The sequence below is a fragment of the Drosophila bipectinata genome, chromosome 2L (genome assembly GCF_030179905.1).
Source record: "Drosophila bipectinata strain 14024-0381.07 chromosome 2L, DbipHiC1v2, whole genome shotgun sequence".
NCBI classification, from domain to species: domain Eukaryota; kingdom Metazoa; phylum Arthropoda; class Insecta; order Diptera; family Drosophilidae; genus Drosophila; species Drosophila bipectinata.
Genome location: NC_091736.1, coordinates 3,208,375 through 3,235,901, shown reverse-complemented (window position 1 = coordinate 3,235,901; position 27,527 = coordinate 3,208,375). Strand labels below are relative to the sequence as shown.

At 42.2% G+C, this 27,527-nt stretch overlaps 10 protein-coding genes across 17 annotated transcripts; 4 read left to right on the top strand and 6 right to left on the bottom strand.

Moving 5' to 3' along the window:
* Nucleotides 1–463: 463 nt before the first annotated feature.
* Nucleotides 464–11,274, bottom strand: qtc (quick-to-court). 6 transcript variants are annotated; one of them, XM_070276980.1, is made up of 8 exons: nucleotides 11,074–11,274; nucleotides 8,612–9,057; nucleotides 3,942–4,345; nucleotides 2,952–3,873; nucleotides 2,782–2,880; nucleotides 1,974–2,066; nucleotides 956–1,155; nucleotides 464–901 (listed from the first exon to the last, which is right to left on the bottom strand). In XM_070276980.1, exons 2-8 carry the CDS (start codon nucleotides 9,053–9,055, stop codon nucleotides 805–807), a joined length of 2,259 nt encoding a protein of 752 aa, XP_070133081.1. In that variant the 5' UTR covers nucleotides 9,056–9,057; nucleotides 11,074–11,274; the 3' UTR covers nucleotides 464–804. The 6 variants fall into 6 exon arrangements, with proteins under 6 accessions (XP_070133081.1, XP_017095486.2, XP_017095488.2 ...); XM_017239997.3 differs by having other exon boundaries at nucleotides 11,088–11,274; XM_017239999.3 differs by lacking the exon at nucleotides 1,974–2,066 and having other exon boundaries at nucleotides 11,088–11,271.
* Nucleotides 11,275–12,548: 1,274 nt separating this feature from the next.
* Rpn11 (regulatory particle non-ATPase 11) lies at nucleotides 12,549–13,886 on the top strand. Its single transcript, XM_017240009.3, has 3 exons — nucleotides 12,549–12,708; nucleotides 12,772–13,545; nucleotides 13,606–13,886. Exons 2-3 carry the CDS (start codon nucleotides 12,781–12,783, stop codon nucleotides 13,765–13,767), a joined length of 927 nt encoding a protein of 308 aa, XP_017095498.1. The 5' UTR covers nucleotides 12,549–12,708; nucleotides 12,772–12,780; the 3' UTR covers nucleotides 13,768–13,886.
* A 347-nt stretch (nucleotides 13,887–14,233) lies between these two features.
* Nucleotides 14,234–15,113, bottom strand: His3.3A (Histone H3.3A). The gene is made up of 2 exons (XM_017240015.2): nucleotides 14,702–15,113; nucleotides 14,234–14,609 (listed from the first exon to the last, which is right to left on the bottom strand). Exons 1-2 carry the CDS (start codon nucleotides 14,981–14,983, stop codon nucleotides 14,481–14,483), a joined length of 411 nt encoding a protein of 136 aa, XP_017095504.1. The 5' UTR covers nucleotides 14,984–15,113; the 3' UTR covers nucleotides 14,234–14,480.
* Nucleotides 15,114–15,529: 416 nt separating this feature from the next.
* On the top strand, nucleotides 15,530–16,087 carry LOC108124392 (gametocyte-specific factor 1-like). Its single transcript, XM_017240017.3, has one exon. The coding sequence runs from the start codon at nucleotides 15,723–15,725 to the stop codon at nucleotides 16,002–16,004; it is 282 nt and encodes a 93-aa protein (XP_017095506.2). The 5' UTR covers nucleotides 15,530–15,722; the 3' UTR covers nucleotides 16,005–16,087.
* A 14-nt stretch (nucleotides 16,088–16,101) lies between these two features.
* On the bottom strand, nucleotides 16,102–17,820 carry senju (UDP-galactose transporter senju). Its single transcript, XM_017240005.3, has 3 exons — nucleotides 17,517–17,820; nucleotides 17,331–17,448; nucleotides 16,102–17,270 (listed from the first exon to the last, which is right to left on the bottom strand). Exons 1-3 carry the CDS (start codon nucleotides 17,599–17,601, stop codon nucleotides 16,316–16,318), a joined length of 1,158 nt encoding a protein of 385 aa, XP_017095494.2. The 5' UTR covers nucleotides 17,602–17,820; the 3' UTR covers nucleotides 16,102–16,315.
* Nucleotides 17,821–17,867: 47 nt separating this feature from the next.
* On the top strand, nucleotides 17,868–19,425 carry eIF3h (eukaryotic translation initiation factor 3 subunit h). Its single transcript, XM_017240008.3, has 3 exons — nucleotides 17,868–18,027; nucleotides 18,305–18,982; nucleotides 19,046–19,425. Exons 1-3 carry the CDS (start codon nucleotides 17,950–17,952, stop codon nucleotides 19,301–19,303), a joined length of 1,014 nt encoding a protein of 337 aa, XP_017095497.1. The 5' UTR covers nucleotides 17,868–17,949; the 3' UTR covers nucleotides 19,304–19,425.
* A 230-nt stretch (nucleotides 19,426–19,655) lies between these two features.
* Nucleotides 19,656–23,896, top strand: LOC108124380 (ankyrin repeat, PH and SEC7 domain containing protein secG). 3 transcript variants are annotated; one of them, XM_070277743.1, is made up of 3 exons: nucleotides 19,656–20,035; nucleotides 21,018–22,241; nucleotides 23,422–23,896. In XM_070277743.1, exons 1-3 carry the CDS (start codon nucleotides 19,816–19,818, stop codon nucleotides 23,775–23,777), a joined length of 1,800 nt encoding a protein of 599 aa, XP_070133844.1. In that variant the 5' UTR covers nucleotides 19,656–19,815; the 3' UTR covers nucleotides 23,778–23,896. The 3 variants fall into 3 exon arrangements, with proteins under 3 accessions (XP_070133844.1, XP_070133846.1, XP_070133845.1); XM_070277745.1 differs by having other exon boundaries at nucleotides 19,661–19,738; XM_070277744.1 differs by lacking the exon at nucleotides 19,656–20,035 and adding an exon at nucleotides 20,841–20,948.
* On the bottom strand, nucleotides 23,778–25,114 carry LOC108124387 (ankyrin repeat domain-containing protein 39). The gene is made up of 3 exons (XM_017240012.3): nucleotides 24,979–25,114; nucleotides 24,710–24,916; nucleotides 23,778–24,649 (listed from the first exon to the last, which is right to left on the bottom strand). The coding sequence occupies exons 1-3, from the start codon at nucleotides 25,079–25,081 to the stop codon at nucleotides 24,414–24,416; spliced, it is 546 nt and encodes a 181-aa protein (XP_017095501.2). The 5' UTR covers nucleotides 25,082–25,114; the 3' UTR covers nucleotides 23,778–24,413.
* Nucleotides 25,115–25,183: 69 nt separating this feature from the next.
* Nucleotides 25,184–25,624, bottom strand: LOC108124389 (uncharacterized). Its single transcript, XM_017240014.2, has one exon. It carries the CDS (start codon nucleotides 25,622–25,624, stop codon nucleotides 25,184–25,186), a length of 441 nt encoding a protein of 146 aa, XP_017095503.1.
* A 104-nt stretch (nucleotides 25,625–25,728) lies between these two features.
* On the bottom strand, nucleotides 25,729–27,357 carry LOC108124391 (uncharacterized). Its single transcript, XM_017240016.3, has 3 exons — nucleotides 27,199–27,357; nucleotides 26,096–26,199; nucleotides 25,729–26,038 (listed from the first exon to the last, which is right to left on the bottom strand). The coding sequence occupies exons 1-3, from the start codon at nucleotides 27,278–27,280 to the stop codon at nucleotides 25,841–25,843; spliced, it is 384 nt and encodes a 127-aa protein (XP_017095505.2). The 5' UTR covers nucleotides 27,281–27,357; the 3' UTR covers nucleotides 25,729–25,840.
* Nucleotides 27,358–27,527: the final 170 nt, after the last annotated feature.

Sequence of the window (27,527 nt, the reverse complement as noted above, 5' to 3'; positions counted from 1 at the left end):
CTAAATGAATATTCTGAATATCTGAACAATATTTAACACGTAAAAATTAAATTCATCTTACCACGCTTTATCAAACATCTTAAGAATGTTAAGCATTAATAGTTCCCAGTTAAGGTGATTTCAGTACTTTTGCCTTTAATTTAATAACATAATTTTCTAAAACATGAAAAAAAAGCTTTAGACTTTCCTAGTTTCTTATAGAATTCACCCCAAAATCCACGATTCCCTAAACGGGGAAACCCCTAATCAGAACTAGGGAATTTCTAACCGATAACAGTGATGAACAACGTTTGTAATCGATATTTTTTAGCCCCAGTCGCCCTGTATAACTAAAACGGAAGCTCGTTTAAGAGGCGCCATTTTTAAATTATTTCAAAACTTCAACGAGAAGTTATATATCTCTTTATATGTATATATTTAATTTTCAAATATCCCCCTTTTAAATTCAAAATAAAAACAACCATTTTCAACTATTTTTGCATTTATTTTTCCATTAAAACTCCGTTGAAACACGACCAAAACTATGTGGTGATGCTGTAGGACTGATTCACACTTGGTTAGCTAAATCTACTAAAAATACGTAGACTTTGTAAAATTGTATTTATATCGTAAGAATTTATATCGTTTTTTTTTATCTTATAAAGGACGTTCTAGTATGCCTTAAGCCTTAAACGGACAAAAATTCGTAATTATAATTAACTTATAGGAAAATTTTTACACACATCGCTGCCAAAGAATATGATACGAAAAATATCTGCTGCCGTAATTTAACAAAATTATTCCGAAATAAAAATAAAATTGCAATTAAAACCGCTGGCTTATCTTGGGACGAAGAGTCAAAAAATGGAATTTAGCCTGAACTAAATACTTCGACATCGTTTTGCCGACTTTAGAGTGCAATCTAAGTTGGTAATAATAAGTATACGTAAATGGTTAACCACCGAACTGATCTCACTTTGGCGAACGGGCAGCACTTATCTTCAGCTTCTCGGCGTCCGTGAACTCCAGGATGCTTTCGATGGCCTGCAGGTGACCCTGGGAGTTCTCCTTATCCGTTAAGAAGTAGAAAATAGCGCTCTTCAGGAATTGCAGCGTTACCTCCGGATCGACGTGGGTGCGATTTTTCTGGGCCTCCAGCAAGCGACGATAGATGGTCTAAATTTCGATTTAATATCATACATTTTTTACACAGTTCGGTGTGGGGTTAGTCGGTGATACGGAGTAGAGAGAAAGAAAAAGTGCAAAAAGTAGAAAACATTAGTTAGAATTTTATCATCAAACTGGGAATCGAATGTGAGGTTAGTCGTAGAAATAAAATGTATTTACAAAAGGTTTTTCTCTTTAATCTTCGCTGGTGCTATGCCATATGAACATTTAGGTTATAATGGTTATAATGTTATGTAACACTGAATATTATAATGGGTTTCAGTTTTTTGGGCGTTAAAAGGATATACTGATTACTTGAGAGAAAACTGGAGATGAACCACATGCTACATGAATCTTATTTGTAGATTAGCTGTAAGTGTGTGTTTCGGAACTCATCTTCTAGCCTGGTGTGTTTTAATTTTTATAATTATTAATATTGTACGTCTAGATGTTACCTCTACAAAGAGTATTGGTTTGAAATTGAACGAAATGTACTTACAAAATATAAATCATATTCAAAAATGATCAACATGTTCGCAAGAAGATATTCAAACTGGTTGTTTCGATTTGAAGAATTCCCAAGAACCTTACCCTTGCCCATGAGCGCGAATGCAGGATGAAAATGCTGGTTAGTCTCGAGGGGCGAGGTGGGTAATAGATAATGGGTGAGTGGATTTGGTTTAGACCCAATGTTCGATATAGCCAATGTGCATGAACAAATCATAAAATGCAACTAAAAATACGCTTTTTGTTTCATTAATTTTGGGGGTTAGTTGGGGTATATTTTTCTTTTTTATGGGGATTTTGTTGTTAGGGATATTACAAACCTTACGCGCGCCAAGTACCCACAAAGAAATCGCCTCCTTTGCCGTAAGGAGAGCATTGTTACTGCCGCACTCCCTCATTCTACACTCTGATGCCTACAAAAATAGTTTGGTTTTTGGTTTTTTTACGACAGAGATAAATTTAGAAAGATTTGTTGTTTTTTTTAAATTACGAGTTAAATAAAGATTTGTAAATATTAACCAAAGAAAGCTACAGAGAGTTAAGTTAAAGGCCATCATGCAAATTGGAACGGAAATCGATATCGAAATATGAACAAAAGGTGAGGCAACTGTACTTTCGGTTACTCTCATGCACTGCTTGCTTCTCCACACACTCCGCACTACGTGACTGTACTTTTGGCTACTCGAACTCGCAACGGAAACGGAAATGGAAATGAAACAAATCGAATTGAAAGTAAACGTTGCATTTAATGTAAGTTTGGGTGTGTGTCTGTGTGTCTTTGCTAATTAATTATTAATTAGTTATGCAAAAAATGGTCTTAAAAGCTAATAAAACGAAATTGAAACGAAAAATGTTGCTTGTGTTTTGATTAAATTGGCGATTGGCGGGCATTTCGATTAAGTGCTGCTTTACCATTCCGGGAAAGTCAGACCAATTGAAGTGCCACGCCCACAAACACACGGAGAGAGGTGAAAGCGAATGCGTATGTTGCTCATGTTCTTGTTGTAGTAGTGTTGTCTATATAGCAGCTGTTGTTGTTGTTGTCTCATGGATGTCTCACGATGCAACAAAATGCAACACACAAAACAAAACCGAAAATAGGATGAGGAATATATTGAAGAATCTTACGCGTATGTTCTCCAATTCGTCCTGGGTGCTCTGCAGCTGGTGGAGGAGCTCATTGATCGACACCTTGTTCTCCGGCTGGCGTTGTGCCAGTTCCAGGGCCTGAAAGGAACATTTTTTAATTAAATATTTGGAAAAAAACATAATCCTAACTTTATTTCTTAAACTCGAACCTGATCAGCCCTTGTTATGCGCTCCGCCTCTTGCCCCTGCTGATACATGTGCAGGTACATCTTGTTCTGCTTCTCCTCGTGCTCCATTAGCTTCCGCTGCAGATCCTCCAGCTGCTTCTCCAGCTCCCTGATCCGCTGCTTGGCCTGCTCATAGTCGGGAACCATGTCCGAGTACCGGGAGTTGCATTCCGCCAGCTTCTGGAGCAGCGCCTCCACCTTGTCGTTGTGGGAGCGCTTCAGATCGCTGGTACTGCTATCCTGACTGCGTATGAGTTCCTCGATGCGATGTTCGTACATGCGGATAAGCTCCTGGCGCTGCAGTTCATAGTTCTCCAGATTGCTGACTCCATCGCCAGCGCCGCAGGCTCCGACCTCCGCTTCGCCATCCGGTGTCGTAGAGCCGCCCGCTTCACTCTGGGTCTGCGAGTCCTTCGAGTGCACCGAGGACATGGTGAGGTCCTCAAAGTGGCCGGAATCCGCGTACGAGCTCTGCATCTCCGCCGACATCTGCATGGCCTGCAGTTGCTGGTTCTCCCTGTTCGATTGCTGCTGGCGCAGGAGATGATGGGGACTGCCCTTGGCCTGGCCCTCGTCCACCATGTCGACGATGGGTGACACATCCTGCGATGTTTTCAGTTCCGCCTCGCGCACCGTGACCGCATCAGATGAGGCGGATCGCTCCTCGGGCGAGCTCAGAGATGCCTTGAAAAGGCGCAGCTCTACCACCTCGCGGGTCAACCGTAGGATCTCCGTATCCTTCTGCTCCAGATCCTGGCGAGCGATGCTCAGGAGCTCCTTGAGCCGCCGAATCTGACGCTGCGCCCGCTGAGTGGGCGTGAGATAGTCGGGTCCCACCTGACCCGCGTGGTTGGAGCAGTGCACCACGTATTTCATCTTACGACCACTGAAGGTGGTGCCGTTTCTGCAAGAAAATGGAGGTAATTTCGTCCTTAATTAATTCCGGAAAACTTAATTAAAGCTTGTTATTACCTGGCCACATAGGGATGCTCACAGGACATCGTGGAGCGCCCCGAGGTGGTGGTTGCGAACGAGTACATGGAGTCTAGATCATCATCCAGATAGGTACTGGGCGAATCCGGGGTCACCGGGGGCGTTTTTGGCGAAACCTTGGACTCGTGCAGTGTGGACAGCTTTCCGTTGGCCTTGACGCAGTTCCCCTGACGGATGCACGTGTGAGAGGTCTCTGTAACTGCTACTGCTGCTGCTACTCCTCCTCCGCCGCCGCCTCCTGCTGGTACGGTTGCCGTCGGCTTGCTCAGCGGTGTCTGGGGCGTCCTGGGGGTGCCTTTGTTGCTGCCAGTGTGCCCTACTACACCTGTACAGGTGCCACTGATGCTGCTGCTGATGTCACTCCCGCCGTTCAACTTGAGAGACTGTGGAATGGCAGGGAGATGGTAAATCGAAGACTGCGATTAGCCGTTGTGGTTCGGCTGCCCCTCAATAACTTAATCTTTTCTTTTTCTTCTTATCTTTTTACACTCTTGTTTCACTCTTTAGCTATTTTCTAATTTTGCTGATCAGTCGTGCATGGACTTTTTTTTTTTAGCATTTTTTGCAAAACAATAAAAGAAAACAATAACAATTGGCGTGAAAACATTTCGAATTTGCAACGCCCATTGAAAGCAATTTGTTGCTTTTACATTCAAAGCTCAAAACCAAGAAAACATTGGTTACTTTCATTGGACGGTGCTCTCTAAAATCCCCTCCCTATTCGATCTTTTTGGCCAGCAGCATTTTTGTGGTCAATTAGCCGCTCGTTAATGTGGCTATAAGGGGGCATTTAGTCTTTCCCACTTGGCCAGTTAGCCTCTGGGCTCTGGACTCACTAACATACTGACTTACATCGCGGCTGCTTCGATTAAATCATTAAATTTAACAACTTAACAAGTGAAAAGAAAATAAAATAAAAGTTGAAAGTTGTGTTTAAAGACAACTAGATACTTGTGGTATAAGGGTTCCATTATTCTGGTCTCTATTGAGTATATTCAAATTTTTAACAGAATACTTCTTCTTTTGCCAAAAAGTTCCAAAATGTTTCAAAAAATCGGTAAAAACACTTGCCATTGTGTCCACTCAGTATGCAAAGTAGAGTTGAAATACAAAATGAACGATTTTTGTAATATTTGACTAATAATCCAAAGCAAGGGGTGTACTATGTAAGGTATTATATTATTATAGTAGTCCTGTTGGGGGGATAAGTTATCCCTCAATGGTAATAAGTTATATTATACCTGGTACTCTTCTATTCCATTTCCTATTTCCATTTCCTTTTTCTACAACAAGAAAGCTAAAGCCCACAGTGATGGCTATATCTTCCCCAATTCTTATCCGATTCTCAAGCGGAGCACCTTAAACGATTTCAAGATCGATTCTCCACCATTCTGCATCAAAACCCAGAGACAAAATATTTTTTAGATTTTTTGTCCATTTTTCGTGATGGGATCCCTTGAAAATGGGATTTTCCCCTATAGGGCTCACAGCGATGGCTATATCTTTCCCAATCCTGATCCGATTCTCAAGCGGAGTACCTTAAACGATTTCTGGATCGATTCTCCACCATTCTGCATCAAAATCCTAAGACAAAATATTTTTTAGATTTTTTGTCCATTTTTCGTGATGGAATCCCTTGAAAATGCGGTTTTCCCCTATATGGCCCATAGGGATGCCTATATCTTTTCCAATTCTTATCCGATTCTCAAGCGGAGTACCTTAAACGATTTCTAGATCGATTCTCCACCATTTTGCATCAAAACCCTGAGCCAAAATATTTTTTATATTTTTTTCTCCATTTTTCGTGATGGGATGCCTTGAAAATGGGGTTTTCCCCTATAGGACCTATATGAAAATTAGTATGCGAATACAATTCCATTTAAAATAGCAACTCAAAACCAATAAGTTCATTGACTTGTCGCTCTTTAATTCTTTGACTGTCCCCGATGTGAAGTGATTTAGGAACCACTGACCCACTTGTGACCCAATTTCTGCACGTTGACCAGACCAACTCATCAATCGGTTGACTGAAACTGAGCCGTTTGAATGCAAAACGAAATGAGGGGAAAAGTATCTAACAAATCAGTTTAAATGCCTCCTCACACTACAAAGCTTTCGTGCTGCATGTTTATTTCATAATCAGTAATGAGTTTCTTGCTCTATTTAATTGGACAGGTTCTGGGAAATAATTCATGGTACTTCTTGAATGCCCACAAAGAAATTGTTTACGCACGGCTAACCAATGGCTAAAACCTGACTTGAGTCTACCAACTGGGCCAACCATGTAGTACCTATAGTGGCCATGTCATAACTATAACCCCTCCCGCCAGAAATCAGAAGCAGAAGCCGAAGCAGTTACGTTACGCACTTGAGGGTCTCTACTAGTCAGTTAACAAACTTAAGAGCCATCAAACAGTCACGTCCCGGGTATCTAACCTGGCTTATACGGCGCTCAGGTGCCATCAATTAAGCTGCTGACTAAGAAAAATCAATGACTTTGATTCCAGATAGAAAAGCCGTGGAAAGGGCGGACACAATGCAGGTGAATAGCAGACGGCAGACCCAAAACTCACGTAATGGCCAATTCAGCCCATTTGGCTCTTGGCCAAGTCCCACTGTTCTGGTCACGTGTTGACAATCGCTTTTGGTTGTTTGTTGTTCTTTTCGGCCAACAAGGACTGTTTGTATTTGGCAAAGTTTTTTGGCCAAACATACGAAAGGATATACAAAAAGGCTTGCATACTTTTCAGGGCCACACTAATTGCAGGTACACCGAGTGGGTTTAAAAATGCACATTTTATATTGATTTTTTTTTAATATAAATATGGAAAATTTATATAAATAATATACTGTATTTAAAGGGAGTTTTTTTAAGTTAAATAATAAAAAAATGATCAAGATTCTTTATAAAAACTCTCATTAAAAAAGCTTTATTTTAATTAAGTTCACATTTTAATTATTTAAACCTTTTAAAAAAGCTTAGTGTACAAATATTATGTATCTATATTTAAAAACCACTCTTTTAAAGGAAGAGAGTAACTTTATTATTAAACCACAAATCAATAAAAAGTATTAATAAATAATTCCAAAAGGGCCAACGAACTTCCGAACTAAATCATACCGAACCACTAGCAACATTTTTAAGTAGTGGCTAAAAATAAGTGTAATGTCCAAGGTAGGTAATTACCATTTATGAGCCATGGCCCCCCGTTTGTGGTAGTGGTAGTTGTCTTCAATTAAAACCGCTTACACTGTACTTAGAGTGCGGCTTAGTGCTTAAAGTTCGGCTTCGAGCTGTGTACGCTTCACTTGTTTTTTTGCTTTTTCTTAAAAAAAATGTTTAAACAATATCGGAGAGCTCGGAAAGCGAATCTTGTGCACGCGGCCAGTATAAAAAATCAACTGAAACGCAAATCACTTGGGCCAAGAGGCAAGCAAAATACCCGAAGAAGATACAAAAAAACAAGCAGACCTACCAACAACAACCCCATAAAAAAGCATAAAAAAATGGTAAAACGGGAAGGAAGAGAGATGAAAGAGAGGGAAATGAGAATTTTTGGGGGCAAAGGTGGTGAGGGGGCGGTGAAAAGCTGCGCACTTGCATTTCCCACTCTCATCCCCCGCGAAAGATACAGAGAAAGGCAGTAAGAAGAAAACACAAACAAACCCAGAATCAGCTGTTTCCGAGGTAAGAATTGGCAAAACGGAACAAGCGGAAGTGGAAGCGAACCAGCTGCCAAAAGGGAAGCGGAGAAAGAGGGAAGAAAGGTGGCTAGAAAGGTGAGGCGTGTGTAAGCCAGTGTTTGTATTTGCCTTTCTTTCTCAATGGGCATTATGCAAACCCAGCTTTTGGATTTATATTTTTTTTTTGTTCCCCTCCACGACAAGGTGCATATTGTAGAAACATACAGGTATCTGGTTTAATGATCGCATCGGGCGGGAAGTGTTGGGCAATTTTTCAAACTATAAGCCTGCATGTCATCACGGCAGCGATAAAAATGCAAAAATGCAAGTGACAAAATGAAAAACCATTACCCAACTAAATCAATTATTGGTTTGGTAAGTGCTTTTCAGGAAGTCTTATGCAGAAATCCCATAATTTACGGTGAAACCCAAGGTCTTCAATATATCGAATACAATAGTTTTCGATTAAAGGACTATCATCGATAACATTGAACAAGATTAGGATCAAAAAGTTATCGAAAAAAGTTATCTGATTGGATCTTTAAGATACAATAATCATATTAAGGCTTCTTTCATAGTTCTATCTTTTAATTTATAGCCCCCTTAATATCTTTAATAATTAATTAAAAAAGAAAAAGAAGAATACCCCTAAGTACACCCTCTTTGACCTTTATATCTCTAAGCAAACTCTAAGCTCCCAGAACTTCAAAACTACACGCATAATTTGACATCATTAGGGGAGTGTTTCCAGGACAATTCTGGGACAATTTGAATTCCCAGAAGCTCCACCATTTCCCATACTGTCTAGAGTCTAGAGTTTCGTAATATCCCTTGTACTTTCAATACAACGAGTGCGTGTTACGTTTACCATCCCACATGGCCACCAGGCAGGGTAGGTCTTTTGGTAGTTACATAGGTCAGCAGCGGCAAGTGAAAATCAATAAAACCAAACACCCACAACTTACCAGATTTCGCGGCTTGCCGTTGGCCATTTTTATACCCGGAGACGGTGCATCCATATCCTCAGCTAGGGATAGACAATGGGTGGCGGCACTGCATAATGCATTATCTACTTCCGGTTCCTGCTCCGTCTTGTGGCCTAAATTGCTCCAGCTGCGATTACGTTTAAGATAAACCGACTGGGAGCGCGGGTTAAGCGTTGATGATGGGATCGCCGTGAGCTTGGCGCGCGAACTGAATCCTCCTCCGCCGGCTGGACTGTGCTCGACTCTCCGAACTACCTCCGATGGGTTCCCGCGCAGGCGCATCGAAGCGGAACGCTGGAACGGAGCCACGGCGCGATGTGGAATTCGTGTAGGTGTTGTGGATGCGGCACATTGTTCCTCCTGCGGCTCCTTGTCAGCCAAAGCAGCGGGCAATGACGTCTCCTGCTGCAGCGACGTCATCATCTCTACACGGAGCAGATTTTGTAATTTATTCATTAGCTTTTTTTTTTAACAATTAAACTAAATTGAAAATTACACTAAACACCTTTTACTCTGCGTGATATAAAAAAACGCAAATTATTTTTTAACAAGATAAATGCAAATAAGTCTTAAATCAATTTCTAATCACTGCACTTTCTGAAAGTAAGCAATTTTATAATTGAATGCCTCGCATAAACGACTTCATTATCTTAAATGCTCGTTGGGTAATTAAAACTTTCTTCAGTCCACAATTAATAATGGTTTTGTTGTGCCCCTTCCCGTTTGCGAATGGATTTACTGCACGGATTTGTTGGCCAAATCCAAAATCCAAAATAAAAAGTGAAAATAAAGCAGTTTCCCAGGCATGCAACTCTCAGTTTTATTTATTTTTTTGCTCTTGCTAAAGATAATTATGAAATTTGTTGTTGATTTGAGATCTTTTTCGTTTGCGGTGGTTGCGGCTTTGCCGGTGGATCATAGTGTTCTAGTTACCGCAACAGACCTGAGCTTAAAGGTCTTTGAGTTAGATGATCTCTATAACGTCTGCAGACACATTATTTGACACTTTTAATTGTAAAGAAATAAAAGAAACCAACTATGTATATAGACAAGAAGTCTTATGGGTCTTAAGGTCTAAAAATAATGATTTTCATATCTATAAATTTGATATATATTTCCTATATATCTAGGGATATACAAGTGAATGGGAAATTTATATATTTAACTGAAAGCGGGGACTCATTTTGACCTATTTCCTAAATATATATATATTTTTAAGTCATATAATGACAAAAACCTCTAGGTAAGGCAATGAACCCGAAACTTCCAAAGGTCTTTGGGTTAGATGACTTATAAATTTGACACTTTAAATGGTTAAAACCTAAGGCTCCAATGGTTAAAACTTGAGGTGGTAATCCAAGGTTGTTAGATAGGTTGTCCAATTGTTAGATAAGGGGAAATAGATATTTTTCTTTGATAGATATTCTTTTAAAACATTATAATTAATAACTATTTATCTACAATTTGTTGAATATATATTTTAAACACCTATATTACAAAGTAATACAAAGTCACCACATCATTGAGTGTTTATACTACCTAAGACAGTATATTGTTTAACCCCTTTTTAACTATCTTTAAAATCACCATAATGGGACATTAATAAAAATATATGTAAACTAACAACTTCTAATTATTACCTCAAAACAAAATTAAATACCTTTTATGAAAACCTATCAAGTGAGTTAAACTTTTTCCGCTTTCTTGGCTCTGTTGTGAGAGCCCCAAACAGATTTTCTCGGTTCCAAAAAAAAAAAAACAAATGACTTTAACCAAAATAATTGTTGCACCCAGCTGACCCCTATTATCTGATCTTCTTTGCACCATTCCCCCTTGCCCCCCTTGTGGCAATTAGAGCAGCTATCAATGTAAGTATTTCCGTTCATTTCTTTTTGGCCACAAAAACAGCTCCAGCAAGTGGCGGTTCAGGAGGTTTAGGTTGACTTGGACCATAAAAGGTCAATTTCACAGCTGAACAAACGTGTTTTTTTTCTTCATTTTTCATCCATCTTTTTCAACCGAATTTTTGATATATTTTTTGCCACGTTTTTGAAACCAGATCGAGTGCATTTATGGCATTTCTGCGAACGGGATTGATGATTTAATGAAGACAAGGTCAATGATAGCGTTTAAGATACTCCAGATGAGATGTGAAAATATTTTAATGGGCAAATGGATTCAAGTTTAAGTAAATACCGAGCAGCTGTTCAAGTAATTAAACGGCACGTTTTTACTTGTACTAGGTAGATAGATCTATGCCCTGTAAATACGCAGCTCTCAACCTAGCAATTCCTCTCTCTCACTTATCAACCAAAAACAATTTTGTGGCTGTGTTTTCGTTTCTGATAAGAGCACAACCATCGACACCGAATGTGAAATAACAAATGTGCCTGTCTCAGCTGAAATTTGCTACCTTTCAGCGAGTCACAATTACCAATTACCATTTATATAGTACCTTAAGATGGCTTCGTTGGCGGTTAAAATTGCAATATTTACTTGCAATTTGTATGCAAATAATTGCAGAAACCGTTAACAAATTGTTAAACAAGCGAGTCGTATCTGTTTGGCCGAGCGGAATGTATTCAAAACTCAAAACTTAAACTTAAACAATTGTGGTGCGCGTGCTGGAGGCGAGCGACAAAATGCAACTGAAACTGAAAAGCCAAGCGGCGAATGGAAAACGTTGGCAGATGGAAAAACTATTGTTCAATTACACTTGGTAACAGGGAAACGGGTTTTTCTTTTCTAAAAAATTTAGACAGTGTTTAAAAGTGATTTTAATAATATTATTAAAACGTCCAAAGCTTATATACATACAAATTAAAGATATTCGAACTATAAACATACTTGAAAAGCTTTTTTTAGGGGTTTTAATCTATACTAATAAGTAATAATAACTAATAATCTATAAGTAATTTCATATATATATACATTAGTTATGTATTTTATTTGTGTTATGTATATTTTAAAGATTCAGTTAAAGATTTAGATTACTAATTTTGTGAAATAAGGTTGACAACTCAAATCGTAAGAAAAATTCCACTAAATTTAAGGGCGTTGTTCATTAAAAATATTAAACAATAAACACAAAGCAAATATATATGTATAGGCTTGGTAAGCTATGGAAAATACAAAAAGTTATCTCTTGTTGCCAAGTTTTATCAAAGTGAGATGGAAAATGGAATAGCAGACCGATGGGCGGCAAAGTTAAAGTTGGGGCGGCAGCCGGTATCTGAGGGACCTGGTCGGCATAGAGCACACCTTTGACTTGCCGCCGCCCGGAGATGGCATTTTAAACGAATTTTCGACCAGGGCGCCTGGGAATCTCCATTCTCTGCCTTAATAAATCCACCGGCGAGGTGAAAGGCAACCACCGCATCCGAAGCAAAAGGTTTTGTGCAATTAATTGGCACAATAAAAAGGCGAGTGTGCATTGTACTTTACTTACCGAAATGGTTTCTTTCTTGCCGGGGCGACCTCATTGCATGGCCGTGTATTTCTCATGGCATTTGGCGCTCCAAAAGATGGTGCATAATAAATTTGGCGTTGCTCGGTCTTGCGGAAAGTATGCACTCGCTTTTAGACGGATTCATTCAACTGGCAACTGCAGTAGTATTAACACATTACCAATAATGTTTTAACATTTTATACATTTTTATTTTAAAATTATGACTGTTTAAGAATTGACTTTTGGAAAGCATCCAATTGAATTTGGCGCCCTTCATCGATAACAACCAGTGTTGGTAGTGGTTACGAAGAATAAATTCCAATTAACTAAAGTTCTTGGGATTCAATTTATGAACCTAATTATAATGAAATTATTTTATAAAAAATAATTTACTATAAATAGTTTTATATTTAAGTTATATTCATTAAAATAGACAACATCGGCAAGGCGATAGTCCATCCGATAGACCGGCTGCAACACAGCCCTGTTACCACTAACTATTACTTGCAAAAACGAGACTGCTTTGTGTTTTTTGTTGCTGCTTACGGCGAGGGACGAAAATTACACGTAAATTATAGAAAATAAGTGAATTTATCACCAGACCACAAAGTATCAACATACCCCAAAGGTGAGCGACGTGAATCCTCAAAGGTCTTGGACTCTAACCAACTATTTTTCGTGTCCTTCGCAGCCGCATAAAATGGATCGTTTGCTTCGTCTTGGAGGCGCCATGCCACAGGCTGCTCCACCCACAGATGCTCCCGTAGTGGACACTGCCGAGCAGGTCTACATCTCCTCTTTGGCCCTACTCAAGATGTTAAAGCACGGTCGAGCCGGCGTGCCCATGGAGGTGATGGGTTTGATGTTGGGCGAGTTTGTGGATGACTACACGGTGCAAGTCATTGATGTGTTCGCGATGCCCCAAACGGGAACTGGAGTTTCCGTCGAGGCGGTGGACCCTGTCTTCCAGGCGAAGATGTTGGACATGTTAAAGCAGACGGGACGACCGGAGATGGTGGTTGGCTGGTATCACTCGCATCCTGGATTCGGCTGCTGGTTGTCTGGTGTCGACATCAACACGCAGCAGTCGTTCGAAGCCCTGTCGGAGCGAGCCGTTGCCGTCGTAGTCGATCCTATTCAGTCAGTGAAAGGCAAAGTGGTGATCGATGCATTCCGTCTGATCAACCCCAACATGCTGGTGCTCGGCCAGGAGCCAAGGCAGACCACCTCAAACCTGGGTCACCTGCAAAAGCCTTCAGTGCAGGCGTTGATCCATGGCCTGAATCGCCATTACTACTCGATCAGCATAAACTACCGCAAGAATGAGCTGGAGCAGAAGATGCTTCTCAATCTGCACAAAAAGTCCTGGAAGGACGGTCTCACGCTATCCGACTACAATGAGCATTGTTCTATTAACGAGGACACAGTGTCCGAGATGCTTGAATTGGCCAAGAACTATAACAAGGTAAGAAAATCGAATCTTTTCTTCCCATTACTTTTATTTAAAAAAATATTTATTTTTTAGTCTCTTGAGGATGAAGAGAAAATGACGCCCGAACAGCTGGCGATCAAGAATGTTGGCAAACAGGACCCTAAGCGGCATTTGGAAGAGAAGGTCGACAAGGTCATGCAGAACAATATTGTGCAGTGCCTAGGCGCCATGCTGGACACCATAGTCTTTAAATAAATTCTTGCATTTGCCTCCTTCTTCTTCAGAATACCTCCCCTCATCCCACAAAACCGCTAAGCTAAATCGTATTAACAAAATAAAAACTGCTTTTGTTTGGAGCAAAGTTTTACAACAAACTGACTTGCATTTTTTTCAAGTATATATTATATATACACATATGTTTCTTTTGTGCAAATTAGCACAATTTGTGATCGAACTGAGCTAATCCCTATTTACCTGAAAAAGTTTTCCGAAAGAGAGTTTCTTAGAACAGCTAATTATTCCACGAACAGTTCTTTCGAAAATATGTATCTTTCGCGGTATACCATTTAAATTCAGGTAGAAATTAAAAAAAACCCAACATTTTATTTAGAATTCAATTAGTAAGACTATTATATTGTTACTAAAAGTCAAAAGAATAGCCCCACTAAGGTAAAAATCACCTTTACCCTAACGCTACCGCTTTAATTAACCAAAACATTAGTTTTATGCCAAAAAAGAATCGTTAGCTTTTATTGAAACATGAAAACTTGGATCTTTACTTATGACTAAGTATAGATAAATCTTAGACACACACTTAAAACTATGCGGCGGCAGCTGCTCTTCACATTCTTCTTCTTCTTCTTTGTTTTGTCTTTCTCCCACTCCGCACGACAGCTGTGGGCTGTAATTTCGTTTGTCCCCGCCACCGCCGCTGTTGATTTTCCAATCAAAGATGGCGGCCAGGTCATTTAGGCGCGCTCGCCTCGGATGCGTCTGGCCAGCTGAATGTCTTTGGGCATGATGGTGACGCGCTTGGCATGAATGGCGCACAAATTGGTGTCCTCAAATAGACCCACCAAGTACGCTTCGCTAGCCTCCTGGAAAATGCCAATGGAAAAACCCCATTATTGCGTGACCAAATGAAATCCCCCACACCCCCAGAGGGGCGGGCGGGGTGAGAGTCAGTTACCTGAAGAGCTCCAATGGCAGCAGACTGGAAACGCAAATCGGTCTTGAAGTCCTGGGCGATTTCACGCACCAAACGCTGGAAGGGCAGCTTACGGATCAGGAGCTCAGTGCTCTTCTGGTAGCGACGGATTTCACGGAGCGCCACAGTTCCGGGACGGTAGCGATGTGGCTTCTTGACTCCTCCAGTGGATGGAGCTGATTTACGGGCCGCTTTGGTGGCCAGTTGCTTACGAGGAGCCTTGCCTCCAGTGGATTTACGGGCAGTCTGCTTGGTACGGGCCATTTCTCACGTAGATGAATCAAGCGTTTGTTTTAATAGATCAATAGATTCTAAATTCTCGGACTGACTACCGAACTGTACGAAATTTTCACGTTGAATGAGGGCAAGCGGGTGGGTGTCGAGCGGGGTTGTTTTTCTAGTGATGTGATCAGGGCGACAGATTTTTCAGTGTGACCGTTTTGATAACGATAACTTAAACAATAATTACATACAAATATACCAAAAATATACACTGGAAAAATTTATTTGAATTTAGTTTTTTATGCAATGTATAAAAATACAATATTATACAAATATTTAACATGTTTTATTCTAAGATTAAACAAAAATATCATATGTTTTATCTTTTTAGAAGCTTTATACATACCATCTTATGGGTTTAAATAAGTTTTTTTATCAAAGGCCATATTAACAACGCCGCAGTCAACTTTTCTAGACATCTACACCTACATACGTTTTCCAATATTTACTTAATCTGGAGCTTGGCGACATAATATTTCATTTGGTTCTAAAAATAGACCCTATCGACGGGTTGTTTCAACAAAAAACGGGCAAACTAGAGAGAATTTTGTATTCAGTTTTGCCGCTCAAAAAATATATGGCAAGCCGTATCTGATAGTTTTCGAAACTATCGATAAAATTCACACCGTCTTAGCGGAAGCACGATTTTTGAGACATAGCGGTACTTTCGAGAACGGCGAACTCTTTAAGTTTATTTGACTCGTTTATTTTCGATCAAAAAATGTCTTATTATGAGTTTGGAATTTGTCCCTACAATCCGGACCATCGCATCATGCTGTTTCGGATGCCAGGGCACATTGTCAAGTGCAAGAAAAACTACCGAGGGCCGCCACTGCAGATCTGCAAGTACAACGCCACTCATCGTGTTCTGGACATGGAGGAGCACCTGAAGGAGTGCACTTATTACCGAAACTATATCGACACTCAGGCAGTAAGAATTGCCCTAACTGTGCGCAAGGCTCCGACCGAGAAGGAAGACGACGACGATAATACTGAACTTTAACTTTAAAATCGAATTTCTATATATTACGTACATATCTATGTATGTATAATAAGATTACGTATTAAAGACTATCTTCTAGAAGATAAAATTAAGTCAGTTTTGTTACAATGTTAACCAAATATATTTGTTTCGCTGAGAATCTTATGCTAGAAAGCAAAAGTTTTGTTATTTACAAGCCAGTTACTCGCATTGCACAAAGCCTGTCGTCCAATACACTTATCTTGCGTTCAAAACATCTGCAGGCACTTTTCCACAACTATTTACAGCCTAAGCTTACGTCTAGGACTAGCTAAAAGCTAAAAGCACCAGTACTACACTATGTCCAAGTCCGAATCGGGCGCCTCCTCGTCCAGTAGCTTCTTTTTGTCCGTGGACTTGGCGGAGGCTTCACTCAAGTTTTGAAGTGGGCGAACCTTGCCCAGGTTCACTACCGGGCTTTGGGTGTACAGGTAGATGGCATAGGAGACCACCGCGATAGCCAGCGCAGTGTTCATGTAAATGGGTATCGAGAAAAGGAAATAGCACAGCACCGCAGTAAAGAGCAGCTCCAAGGCACTGGCAAAGGTCTTTAAAATGGAGTTCATGTACTTAAGGAAAAAGCTGGTAACAATTCCAATGGCAGCGTTATTCACAATTATGATCAGAACACTGAACCGCATGATAGTGCCCAAATTGTGAGGGCTGAAGGCGTCCAACAGTTCACCGCGTATCAGTAGAATCACAGCATTGCAGACGATCGAGTCCAAGTACATAAAAACGTTCTGAACAAAAATGTTCACATCCGCGCCCTTATCTTTCAAAAGATATTCGTTGTAGACTCCCGCCAAACACGAACAAATGGTCTGGGCAAGAATGAAGACAGCACTTAGGCTAAAATCGAAGCCTGACATATTTTTCCCGTGCACTTGGTGGGTGTCAACTGCAGTCTTATTTAAAGGATGCTGAATGGCGGCCGATTCGCTGTCATCGTTGGCATCGCTGTAAAAGCTTCCGAAGTTGATCTGCTTCAGCATGCAGCCCAGCGTCAGCAAAATGAGTGAAATCCACTGTTGCTGCGATAGGTACTTCTTGAATATTATCTGGAAAAGAATACCGGTAACAACGACACGCAACTGCAGGAGTAGATAGTAGGTCGTTGGGTCGAACGTGGCCAGGTTAACAAAGGCTAGATTGTTGTACAGGCAGTAGAGGAACGCCGGCACCATATACAGGCCCAGTACGTTCCGATCCTTATGCACATCCCTCACCAAGGCGCGTAGGGTGTTCCTGGGAAAATTCCATCAAATTAGTTGCGGGCCCAAACACATATCGCAATCTTGTACTCACTCTCGGCAGTAGAGGCATGTCGATATGATCAGTTTAAAGACCTCTGTTAGGAGGACAACGGTGACGGTGTTGTAGCCATATGAGTTGTTAGATTCCTGGGATGCTGTCACAAAGATGCCTACGAAGATCGAGAGTACATAGAAAAGGGCGTTGCTTTAATCAGCAGTTTAAGCTTTGGATACCCACCCTGCCCTATGAATAGTGACATATACAGCAGGAAGATCATAAACGTCAGCTTGGTGGGGAACAGTTCACGCCAATTAGTAGACATCTTGCTGGAGAGTTATGGTGACTGCCAGCGCTACGTTGCTAAAGAATCTTTTTGCCGAACCCACTTGCGATCGCGACTCCACTTTGCTGGCAACTGAAATCGCTATCAGTTCCGCTTGTACGCGCAAGCGGGCTACTTTTAGTTCCTAGGAAATCGATTTTTTTACAGTCGTCGCTTGTGATAAACAAAAATATATTTTGGTTTGGCCCTTTTTTTTTTATCGCTCAGAGACAGCTGACGCCAGTGTTGCGAACGCCCACCCGGCTCCAGTGTTGAAAGACACCTTATTGAGCGCTGCCGCAGCCAAGTTCACGTTGCTTTGGTCTTTTCGCTTTCCTCGTCGTCAAAATGGCAAATCGCGGTGGACGTCATGCTCGTAATGAGGAGTCAGACAATACCATAAACTATGTCCAATGCGACGGTCTGGTGAGTACTGCGCCTGGATAGAAATCCGGACAAGAGATTGTCCCGGGGCAGCTGAGGAAAACCGGTGTAAAAGTCGGTGCCACGCGCTGTCTCACAAAATTTGCCTGCTGTTGCGTTTGTGTGTGTGTACATGGGCGTAGGCAATAGGGGAAACCTTGTATCCCCTTTCATTACAGTTTTTGAGGATGATTAATCCTTATTTCTAAAACAGTTCAGTGCTAGGCCCATGTATCATGATTAGAAGTTCACAAATAATTAACCAATTTCCTTCTTCCAGGCCGTCATGAAAATGGTGAAGCACTGCCATGAGGAATCCAGCAACATGGACCTCGCCCAGGGCGCCCTTCTCGGCCTGGTGGTGGACAAGTGCCTGGAGATCACCAACTGCTTCCCGTTCCCCAAGAGCGGCGACGAAACTATGGATGAGGAAATGTACCAGCTGACAGTGATGCGTCGCCTTCGTCGCGTCAACGTGGATCACTTGCACGTCGGTTGGTACCAGAGCTCAGATGTGGGCAACAGCTTGTCGCTGGCTCTCCTGGAATCGCAGTACCACTACCAGACTAGCATTGAGGAGTCCGTCGTTGTGGTGTACGATACCCAAAAGTCGTCCCGTGGATTCCTTTGCCTGAAGGCCTACCGCCTTACCCCGCAGGCTATCCAGATGTACAAGGATGGCGACTTTACGCCCGAGGCATTCCGCACCCTGAAGGTGGGCTACGAGAGTTTGTTCGCCGAGATCCCCATTGTGATCAAGAACTCGCCGTTGACCAACATCATGATGAGCGAGTTGAATGAGCTTTTGCCGGAGGATAAGGGACACAACTTCTTGGATCTTGGTACCGCTTCTGTGCTGGAGAACCACATGCGCAGCCTTATTGAGCGCGTGGATGAGCTTTATCAAGAGGCTGTCCGCTACAACAAGTACCAGCAGGTGGTCTTCAAACAGGACACGGTAAGAAATACACGATGGCAATGCTTTAGAGCTTATACTTAATGTTGTATCACTTTTTTTTAGGAGAAACACCGTGCCCTGGCTAAGCTGGCTGCTGAGAATGCCGTGCGCACCTCGAAGGGTGAGCCCACTGTGGCCGAGGAGGAAGTCATCAAACAGTTCCGCCCCATGCCCGTGCCCGCCCGGCTTACGGCCACCATTACCTCCGGTCAGATCAACACCCACGCCCAGCACATTGCCCAGTTCTGTTCGCAGTCGCTGGCCAAACTCTTTATTACCGAATCGCTGCAAAACGCCAAGGAAGCCAAGGAAACCAAGTAGACTATTTTATGTTATACGTTTTTTTCGAGACCGAAGCAACATTCATAATTCAAACAGCGAATACTGTGCGCACTGATGACGAAAATAAAACTACACTCCATTAAGTGTGCTTGGAAGCGAAATATCAACTTTTAGAATCATTTTTGGGCTACCCTTTTTGGTAATCATTGATCATAGGAATCATATTCTTGCTATCTATATACACAAGGATTTACCATTTGTCTAAAACCTCCCCCTAAAAGTAGTTATTTTCTAGGCGGGTGGGTTTTCATTCATCCCCCGCCACTTTACGGCCGGAACACTTGCTTCGCTCGTGCGCACTCTGTTTGTTTGGTTTCAGTCTTTCGTTTGCTTCTCCGGGGAGTGTTGCGACCGCAGGCGGCACATTACCATTTTCCACACCAACGCGGCAAGCACCAGATTTTCTTTCTTTCGGTTTGTTCTTCTTTCCTACGTGTTTTGCTCAGCCGCTTTTATACTAGTTTTAATACAACTACTAACCCAATGGCAATATGCTGTCCTACGACCTAAATGAACGCCTGCTGACTGCGGTCCAGAGGGGGGACTTCGAGCAGGCGCTTGGCTGCATCATGCAGGGCGCCCAGGCCTCATATGTCTCACCCAGTTGCGGACGCACAGCCGTGGGCACGGCCGCCATCCTGGGCGATGCCGAGCTGCTGGAGCTCCTAGTGCAGTCCTGCGAGGAGCCGGAGCTGGATGTCTTCCATCAGTGTGAGTTTTCCGCTGGAGTGAAGGAAAATCGATTCGAACATTGTGGGGTGGCTGAATATAACTTTAATTTAGTGAAATGGATGATGGAAGAGAGCTATCATCCTGTAACTCCATTAAATTCAGTGGATATGTGAGGGGTTACCAAAAGATTCAAAATTTTTGCTCCCCATCTGGGTAACAGCTGGTCCAAAAATCAATAAAATATATTATATATGGGGATGGAAGAGCTAATCCTAGACCGGTGATAAACGATGAGGTTTTTCAAAGAGAATTGAGGTACAAAAGGGGATTAGACTGATCCTCACAGAGGATGTGAGACAGGGGATGGGTTTCGCACATTTGGGCCATTTCCAGGTGCCTTTGAGGATTTGCATCCCTTCTGCTTTACCCTAAAAAGTTTCGCACAATAATTATGTGACTCACTTTGAAAAATACTTTATTTAGAATTTATATATTAACTAAGAAAACTAACATGCTTTGGAATATCTTAGATATATTTTAAAAACGGTTAATTAACGGGTAAAATATGATTTATTTCCTGAAGCCTTTATACATATTCTTATTTATTGTTTTATGTTTTCCCATTTAAGTATTATACTCTTCATTTAATGGAGATTCTTAAATTATAATTTATTTAAATTTTTCTTATAAATATCGGTACCTAAACTAGTTGCTTTTTCTTTGTGTAACCACTGACCCGGTTTCCGACCCAGCACACCCATTTTTGGCTGCCGAGCTAGGTGCATTGCCACGACGCGAGAGAGTAGCTAGCCGAGAAGGTTGAGATTCAAAACCGGTTATCGTGGTTGTGGCACTTGCTGATAAGACCCAACAATGAGTGTTACAAAGTGGGCAGTACGGTCGGTCAGTTCGTATAGGAACTTCAGTTGTAAAATATACGTTCTCCAACAAAGTAGGCAATTAACATTTTGTCAAGTTACAATTTTTAGTCGATTTTTAAATAATTCGTTGAAAATTGCAGCTCACACGGATAATCTGGAGATTGAACGCACCCCCGAAGGTATGGACAAGCTGGAGTGGGTGGACGAGTTCGAAAATTGCTCGGAAAATGGAGTTGGCTCCGGCGGAGAGGATGGCCAGCTATATCAGTATTATGCCAAGACTTTTGAAAATACCGGTGAGTTTCTATCCCAGTGCTGTGTCTCTTGCCGGGAACAGGATCCTCATCTCTACGACGCCGATCTGGCCACGCCCCTCCATTACGCTGCCTGTTGGGGTCACGAGGAGTGCGTTCGGATTCTCCTGGAGCATAATGCCCCTATTAATGTGGTGAATAGCGAAGGATATGCTCCGCTGCATGTGGGCGCAGGATTTGCCGGGGTCACTCAGCTACTGATCAAGCACGGAGCTCTAGTGAATGCCAAGACGTTGAGTGATGGCAAGACCGCCCTCCATGTGGCCATCGAGAGTAAATCCGAGGAGTCTGCCCGGCTGCTTCTCCAGACGAATATCAATATCAACGATACGGATGACGAGGGGGAGACCCCGCTTATGACGGCTATAGCCTGCAGCATGGTCGACCTGGCCCAGGAGCTGGTGGAGAGAGGAGCCCGCATTAACCTCCAGGATAAGCAGAATAACACAGCTCTGCTGTACGCAGTGAGGGGTCGCCATGGAGATATAGCCAAGCTGCTGCTGGAGCGCGGAGCTCGCCGACTGGCCTCTCAGCATCTCCTGCACATCGCGGTGAGCTTCAACGACCGGACAATGGTCCAGCTCCTGTTGCAGTACGGGGAGAGCTTGACGGTCCGTGACGAGGACAACCATACACCCATTATGTCGGCTATTCACATGCAGCTGCCGGATATGATAGAGGATCTCCTTACCGCCGCCGAGGAGCATAGGCGATTGGGTCTCTATTCGGATGCCCAGGACGAGGGCTTAGTGTTATTTGCCGTGCAACAGGTCGTGAGCGTGGATAGGTTCCGCAGAGTACTTCGCGTCTTGCTGGCCAAGTTAGCGAGTGCTAGAAGGGATTTGTACAGCTCTTGCACTCCCACCATCGTTTGCGGACTGATGTACTGCCAAACGCCGTTGTCGAGGGCCATTAACCTGCACCGCCTGATACTGGCAGAGTTCCTGATCCACGAGGGATGCAACCTGGCCCAGATCTGTCGGGAGCATGTGGTCAACGAACTGAGAGCCAACTGTTCTCCATCAAGTCTGGCTTTTGCAAGATTGTTGTGTAAGTTTTTTGGAAATATCTAATATATTTATTTTCTATATACATAAGCCTAAATCGGGCCTTCTGTTCTGAGCCATATCTTGGCCGATATTCACCCGATCCTTGGGGGATTACCTTAAAGTTTAAGGTATCCCCCTAATTGGGGTGTGTATACGGCCCACTGCGAAGTCTATATCTTTGGCGGTTTTTACCCGATCCTTGAGGGGACAACCTTAAACGATTCGTGGATCGATTCTCTATCAATCTGCATCAAAACCCAGAAGCAAAAATATTTTTCGATTTTTCATCAATTTTTTTAAGCAGATCCCTTGGAAAATTGAGGAATGTATGGGAGTACCCATACGGCCCACTGCGAAGTCTATATCTTTGGCGGTTTTTACCCGATCCTTGAGGGTAATACCTTAAACGATTTGTGGATCGATTCTCTATCAATCTGCATCAAAACCCAAAAGCAAAAATATTTTTAGATTTTTCATCAATTTTTCTGGGTAGAGCCCTTGGAAAATTGAGGAATGAATGGGGAGTACCCATACGGCCCACCGCGATGTCTATATCTTTGGCGGTTTTTACCCGATCCTTAAGGGGAATACCATAAACGATTCGTGGATCGATTCTCTATCAATCTGCATCAAAACCCAGAAGCAAAAATATATTTCGATTTTTCATCAATTTTTCTGGGTAGAGCCCTTTGAAAATTGAGGAATGTATGGGGAGTACCCATACGGCCCACTGCGAAGTCTATATCTTTGGCGGTTTTTACCCGATCCTTGCGGGGAATACCTTAAACGATTCGTGGATCGATTCTCTATCAATCTGCATCAAAACCCAGAAGCAAAAATATTTTTAGATTTTTCATCAATTTTTCTGGGTAGAGCCCTTGGAAAATTGGGGAGTACTCATACGGCCCACTGCGAAGTCTATATCTTTGGCGGTTTTTACCCGATCCTTGAGGGGAATACCTTAAACGATTCGTGGATCGATTCTCTATCAATCTGCATCAAAACCTTGAACAAAAAATATTTTTCGATTTTTCATAAATTTTTTTTACATATATTGAGGACCTCATTAAAAAATCTTTAAAATGGGATAGTTGTGAAAATATGAAGGAAAAGGCACTGCATTCGTCCTCGTCCGAAATACAGTTTCACTAATTTTAAATAATTATATATATTCTTTATAGGCAATGCCGGATTCCAGTTTCCTCACAAACATCGAGCCTCGCCTCCAGATTGGCCGCCAGCTCGCCAAGAATTCGAACGGCAAATGACAATTTTGGGAACGCAGCCGCGATCTTTGAAGTCCATTTCTCGCTTGGTGATTCGACGGCAAATCCTGAAAACTGTTCAATCTCGTCCCGATATTCAGCACAAGTACCTCCCAAATCAGGAACGCTCTTCGCTGGGAAGGATCGTGGACGAGTTCGCTATACCCGCCACTCTTAAACTCTACCTCAGCGACTTTTCCGAGCTACCTTCGGTAGGGGGATCGGAACCAGTCGTAATTCCTGGAATAAGATGCTCCGAGTCGTGGGATTGATTGCGCTTTAGGAATTTATTCAGATTATATAGGTTACATGTATAGATAATAGTATGTAGTATGTAGCATAGGTTTTTAATATTGGCTGAATGAGTGTGAAAATAGATTTATGTTATTTATGATTTTTTTGTTGTCCTTAATTCTGTAACATTTCACAAGTTTACAATTTACACGACACTCATGTGATATTAACTTTCTTAAAATGCAATACAATTTTTTAACAAAGTTCTCCCACAATTGCGGCGTTTTCGAAAGCCACTTTTGTGTGATAATCTTGTTGGGGCACAGGTTTTTAGTTCTTTTGTCTAAATCACTTTAATAGTTTGTTTATTAGGCATTTTAGTCTGTATTGATAATTTATATTTTGAATTATGCACTAGGATATTTTTCTATGCCAATATTAAGATAACTTTCATCATATACAAACGATCTCACACACAATGCAAACTCGAGGGAAACGAATGCAATTTCTAGATTAGGATTTTACAACGATGTCGGGAGTAATTTTATAGACAAAACTGTTGACGGAATAAACAAAACGAAGTTTTAAAAGAAAATTCAACTTTTTAGTGCTTAAACTACTTTAAATACATCAATGATGAAGGGTAAGAGCAACGAATAGCCCTCCCAGGAGCCCTAGGGCTTCAGCAGTAGCTTGAAGTCATCGTTGGCGTTCTCCATAATGTATTCAAATGCGAATTTGTCTTTCTTATCCTTGACGAGCTTCAGCGCTGGCTCCTTCTGCAACAGAAAGCGGCACACCTCTAAATGGCCCCGCAGCGCCGCCCGATGTAGGGCACTCTGCCCACACTCATCCTGCAGCAGAAGATTAGCCTTGTTTTCCGCCAGCAACTTTACGATGTCCAAGTGGCCTGTGGGGATTAATTTGCAAAGTAAACAAATGGTAATTAAAACTACAGTATTGGACTCACCCATCATGGCTGCTCGGTGGAGAGCGGTGGCCCCTGCCTTGGTTACCGCATTCACATCTGCCTTGCCCTCGTCGATTAGCAGCTTGCAGATTTTCTCGTTTCCATTGCGAGCCGCATAATGCAGAGCCGTATAATCGCAGTCGTCCCGTGCCATGGACTGTCCCTTCTTAATGAACTCTTTCACGCGATCCACTTCATTGTAGATGGCTGCAGACCAAATAGAAGCCAATTTAAAGAGTGTCGATTAGGGTAAGTATCGAGTTACTCACCCGCATTCCAGATGCCCCGATCGAAGTCCATGTCGGTGAGGGACTGCTGTGCCGGTAGCGACTGCTTGTGGCACTTGCAGTTGTCTGCGCTGTGTTGATCCATATTTGCCTGCTTATTATTTCGAGTTAGTATTGCGTTGTCGAATTCCTTTCCTGGCTGTTTCGATTCTAGTTATCTGACGCTTGACAATGTGATCAATGAAGTCTAGACCTCACGCTGCATGGTCCAACAGATTTCAGCTTCGCCGCAACTGCAAGTGACCTTATAGCTTAGCTGGGCAAGAGTGTTCAGCATAACCATCGGTGGCACTGCCACCATAATACCATTCACGCACGGCTTTACGCTCTCAAAGCGTTTGGAAAGGGCCTGGATTTCGGCTTGATTCAGTCCGAAGACGGTGCAGGTGTAGTCGTGCAGGGATCCCTTGACGGTGATGTAGGCGAAATTGCCTTCCGACTGCAGTATGGGCACCGGAATAGTCACCACATTGGCAGTTGGTGGACAACTGGCAGCAGCGGCGGCAGCAGCAGCTGTGGCGGCGTTCAGGGACACAGACGATGCACCGGACTGTGAAATGGTCGGCGGCAGAGGCAATTCACTGTTGAGATTCAGAGATTCCTTGGTCCCGACCACGCCCTCACTCATAGTTTGTCCGTCGTTTGGAACGATTTCGGTCGCCTCTTTCACTCGTAGTATGTTTTGGAATACTTTTCCCTAGGTTGCTATAGTTTTCTTGTTTTTTTTTCCTCTCTTCACTTCCTCTACAAACACACGGAAACACGCAATTGCACACACCCTACACAGTCAATCACACACAAACATACACTAAATTATACAGAGTAGAGTTGCGGAGTGGATTCCTTATTCGGGGGAGTCCACCTTGTGATAGTTGCCTAAACTGGCTGCCTCCCGGCCTATATTCGATAGATTTTCGCGGACCACGGACTCGGCCTCCAAGGGTTCGGGCTCGTCGAACTCCTTGCGCATCGTCCACATGTACTCGTTGTAGTCCTGTTTCACGGCCGTCGATGAGCTGGCCACTACACGGAAACCCAAAATCTAAAATGGACAAACTTCATGAGTCAACTTCGATAGGCATTTCGAGGTTAGACTTACCTCAAGAGCCGATAGAATGCGACAAGGATGCACTAGGTAGACGATGGTGGACTCATCACTGTAACCGCCGCACGAGAACTTGTTCAACTGCTCGATGTCGTCAGCTGAAATAGGGAATTCGGTGGGTTATCATGAAGTGCTATATCTTGGGTAATGGCTTTCCATTTCGTTTACTAAAGGTCTCAACAGAACAAACAAAAGATAACATGGCTTTGACGGACGATGACGTCAGCCTCAGGGCCATTGTCTTTCGATATGAGTGCGCTAATTAAGCAAAAAGTACAAATATATATCTATGTATATTGACTGCCGTTTCATAATATAAGCAAAATGTGAGTTTTCGTGTGGTCTTCGTCTGCCATAGCAAAGTGCAATGACTCTTGGCAATACGGCGAAGATAAAAAAGATCCATAAATATGCAACTGAATTGAATATATATGCGGTGTAAATATATACTATATGTATGTATATACCGATGTACGTTGTTTTATATATCAACTTCAGACCGGGTCTGCGAAGCGAACTGCACTCAGCGAAAAACAAAACGAAACTGACGACGACGACGACCCCATCCGTGGGAGCAGAGCTTCGCACAGTGGGGGCCATAAAAGTAGCAGAGTGTGGAGCGAGTGGTGGAGTGTCATGGCATGCAATTTAGGAGCAGCTGTTGATATTGAAGAGGTGGAGAAATTCAGGTGAAGTGTAAGAAATACTATTTGTTTGTGAACCATTTATTTTTTGTGAATATTTCAATAAAGGCATGCATTTCATTCAAAAATTAAAACCTTGAAAAAAAATTAAGAAAGTAACAAGACCTTGCAATAATTTGTTTTTTTTTCCCGCCACTGTATAACCATTCAAAAAGTCTTTTGTAGTGCAAAGTAGCGTAAAAACGACCAAAAACTAACACTTAAAAGCTAGTGTGATGTGCTTGTATGCGTAGAAGTATCTGTGTATCTCGTGTATCTGTTTGTCAAGCTCTCGAAATTAATTGTGTCGCAATAGTAAACACACGACAAACAAAAAAACAAAAAAGAAACTATAATGTTGAGCTAAACAAAAAAAAAAACTGTTGGATTTCTACGATTGGAAATGACTTTTACCATTCAATCCAGAGACGAGCACTCGCCATGGATATTTGTGACTGTAGGAGGCTAGGTTACCTCGTATGATAATGTACGGCATTTGGCCTGATTGCCTTTGGGCTATCTGGGTGTTTAATTAGCGCGGGAGTGCCAACGAAAAACCAACGATAAAAAAAACTAAAATATATTCGTAAAATGAGAAACTAGAGAGGCTCGCTCTGGTCTGGAGCTGTGGAGCTGCTGAGGGTTGGCTCACGACTGAAACCGAATTTGGTTTCGGTTTTGACGTTTTCACCCAAGAGGTTTTCCCAGCAATGTTGTTGTTGTTGTGGTTGCCACAGCCTTAG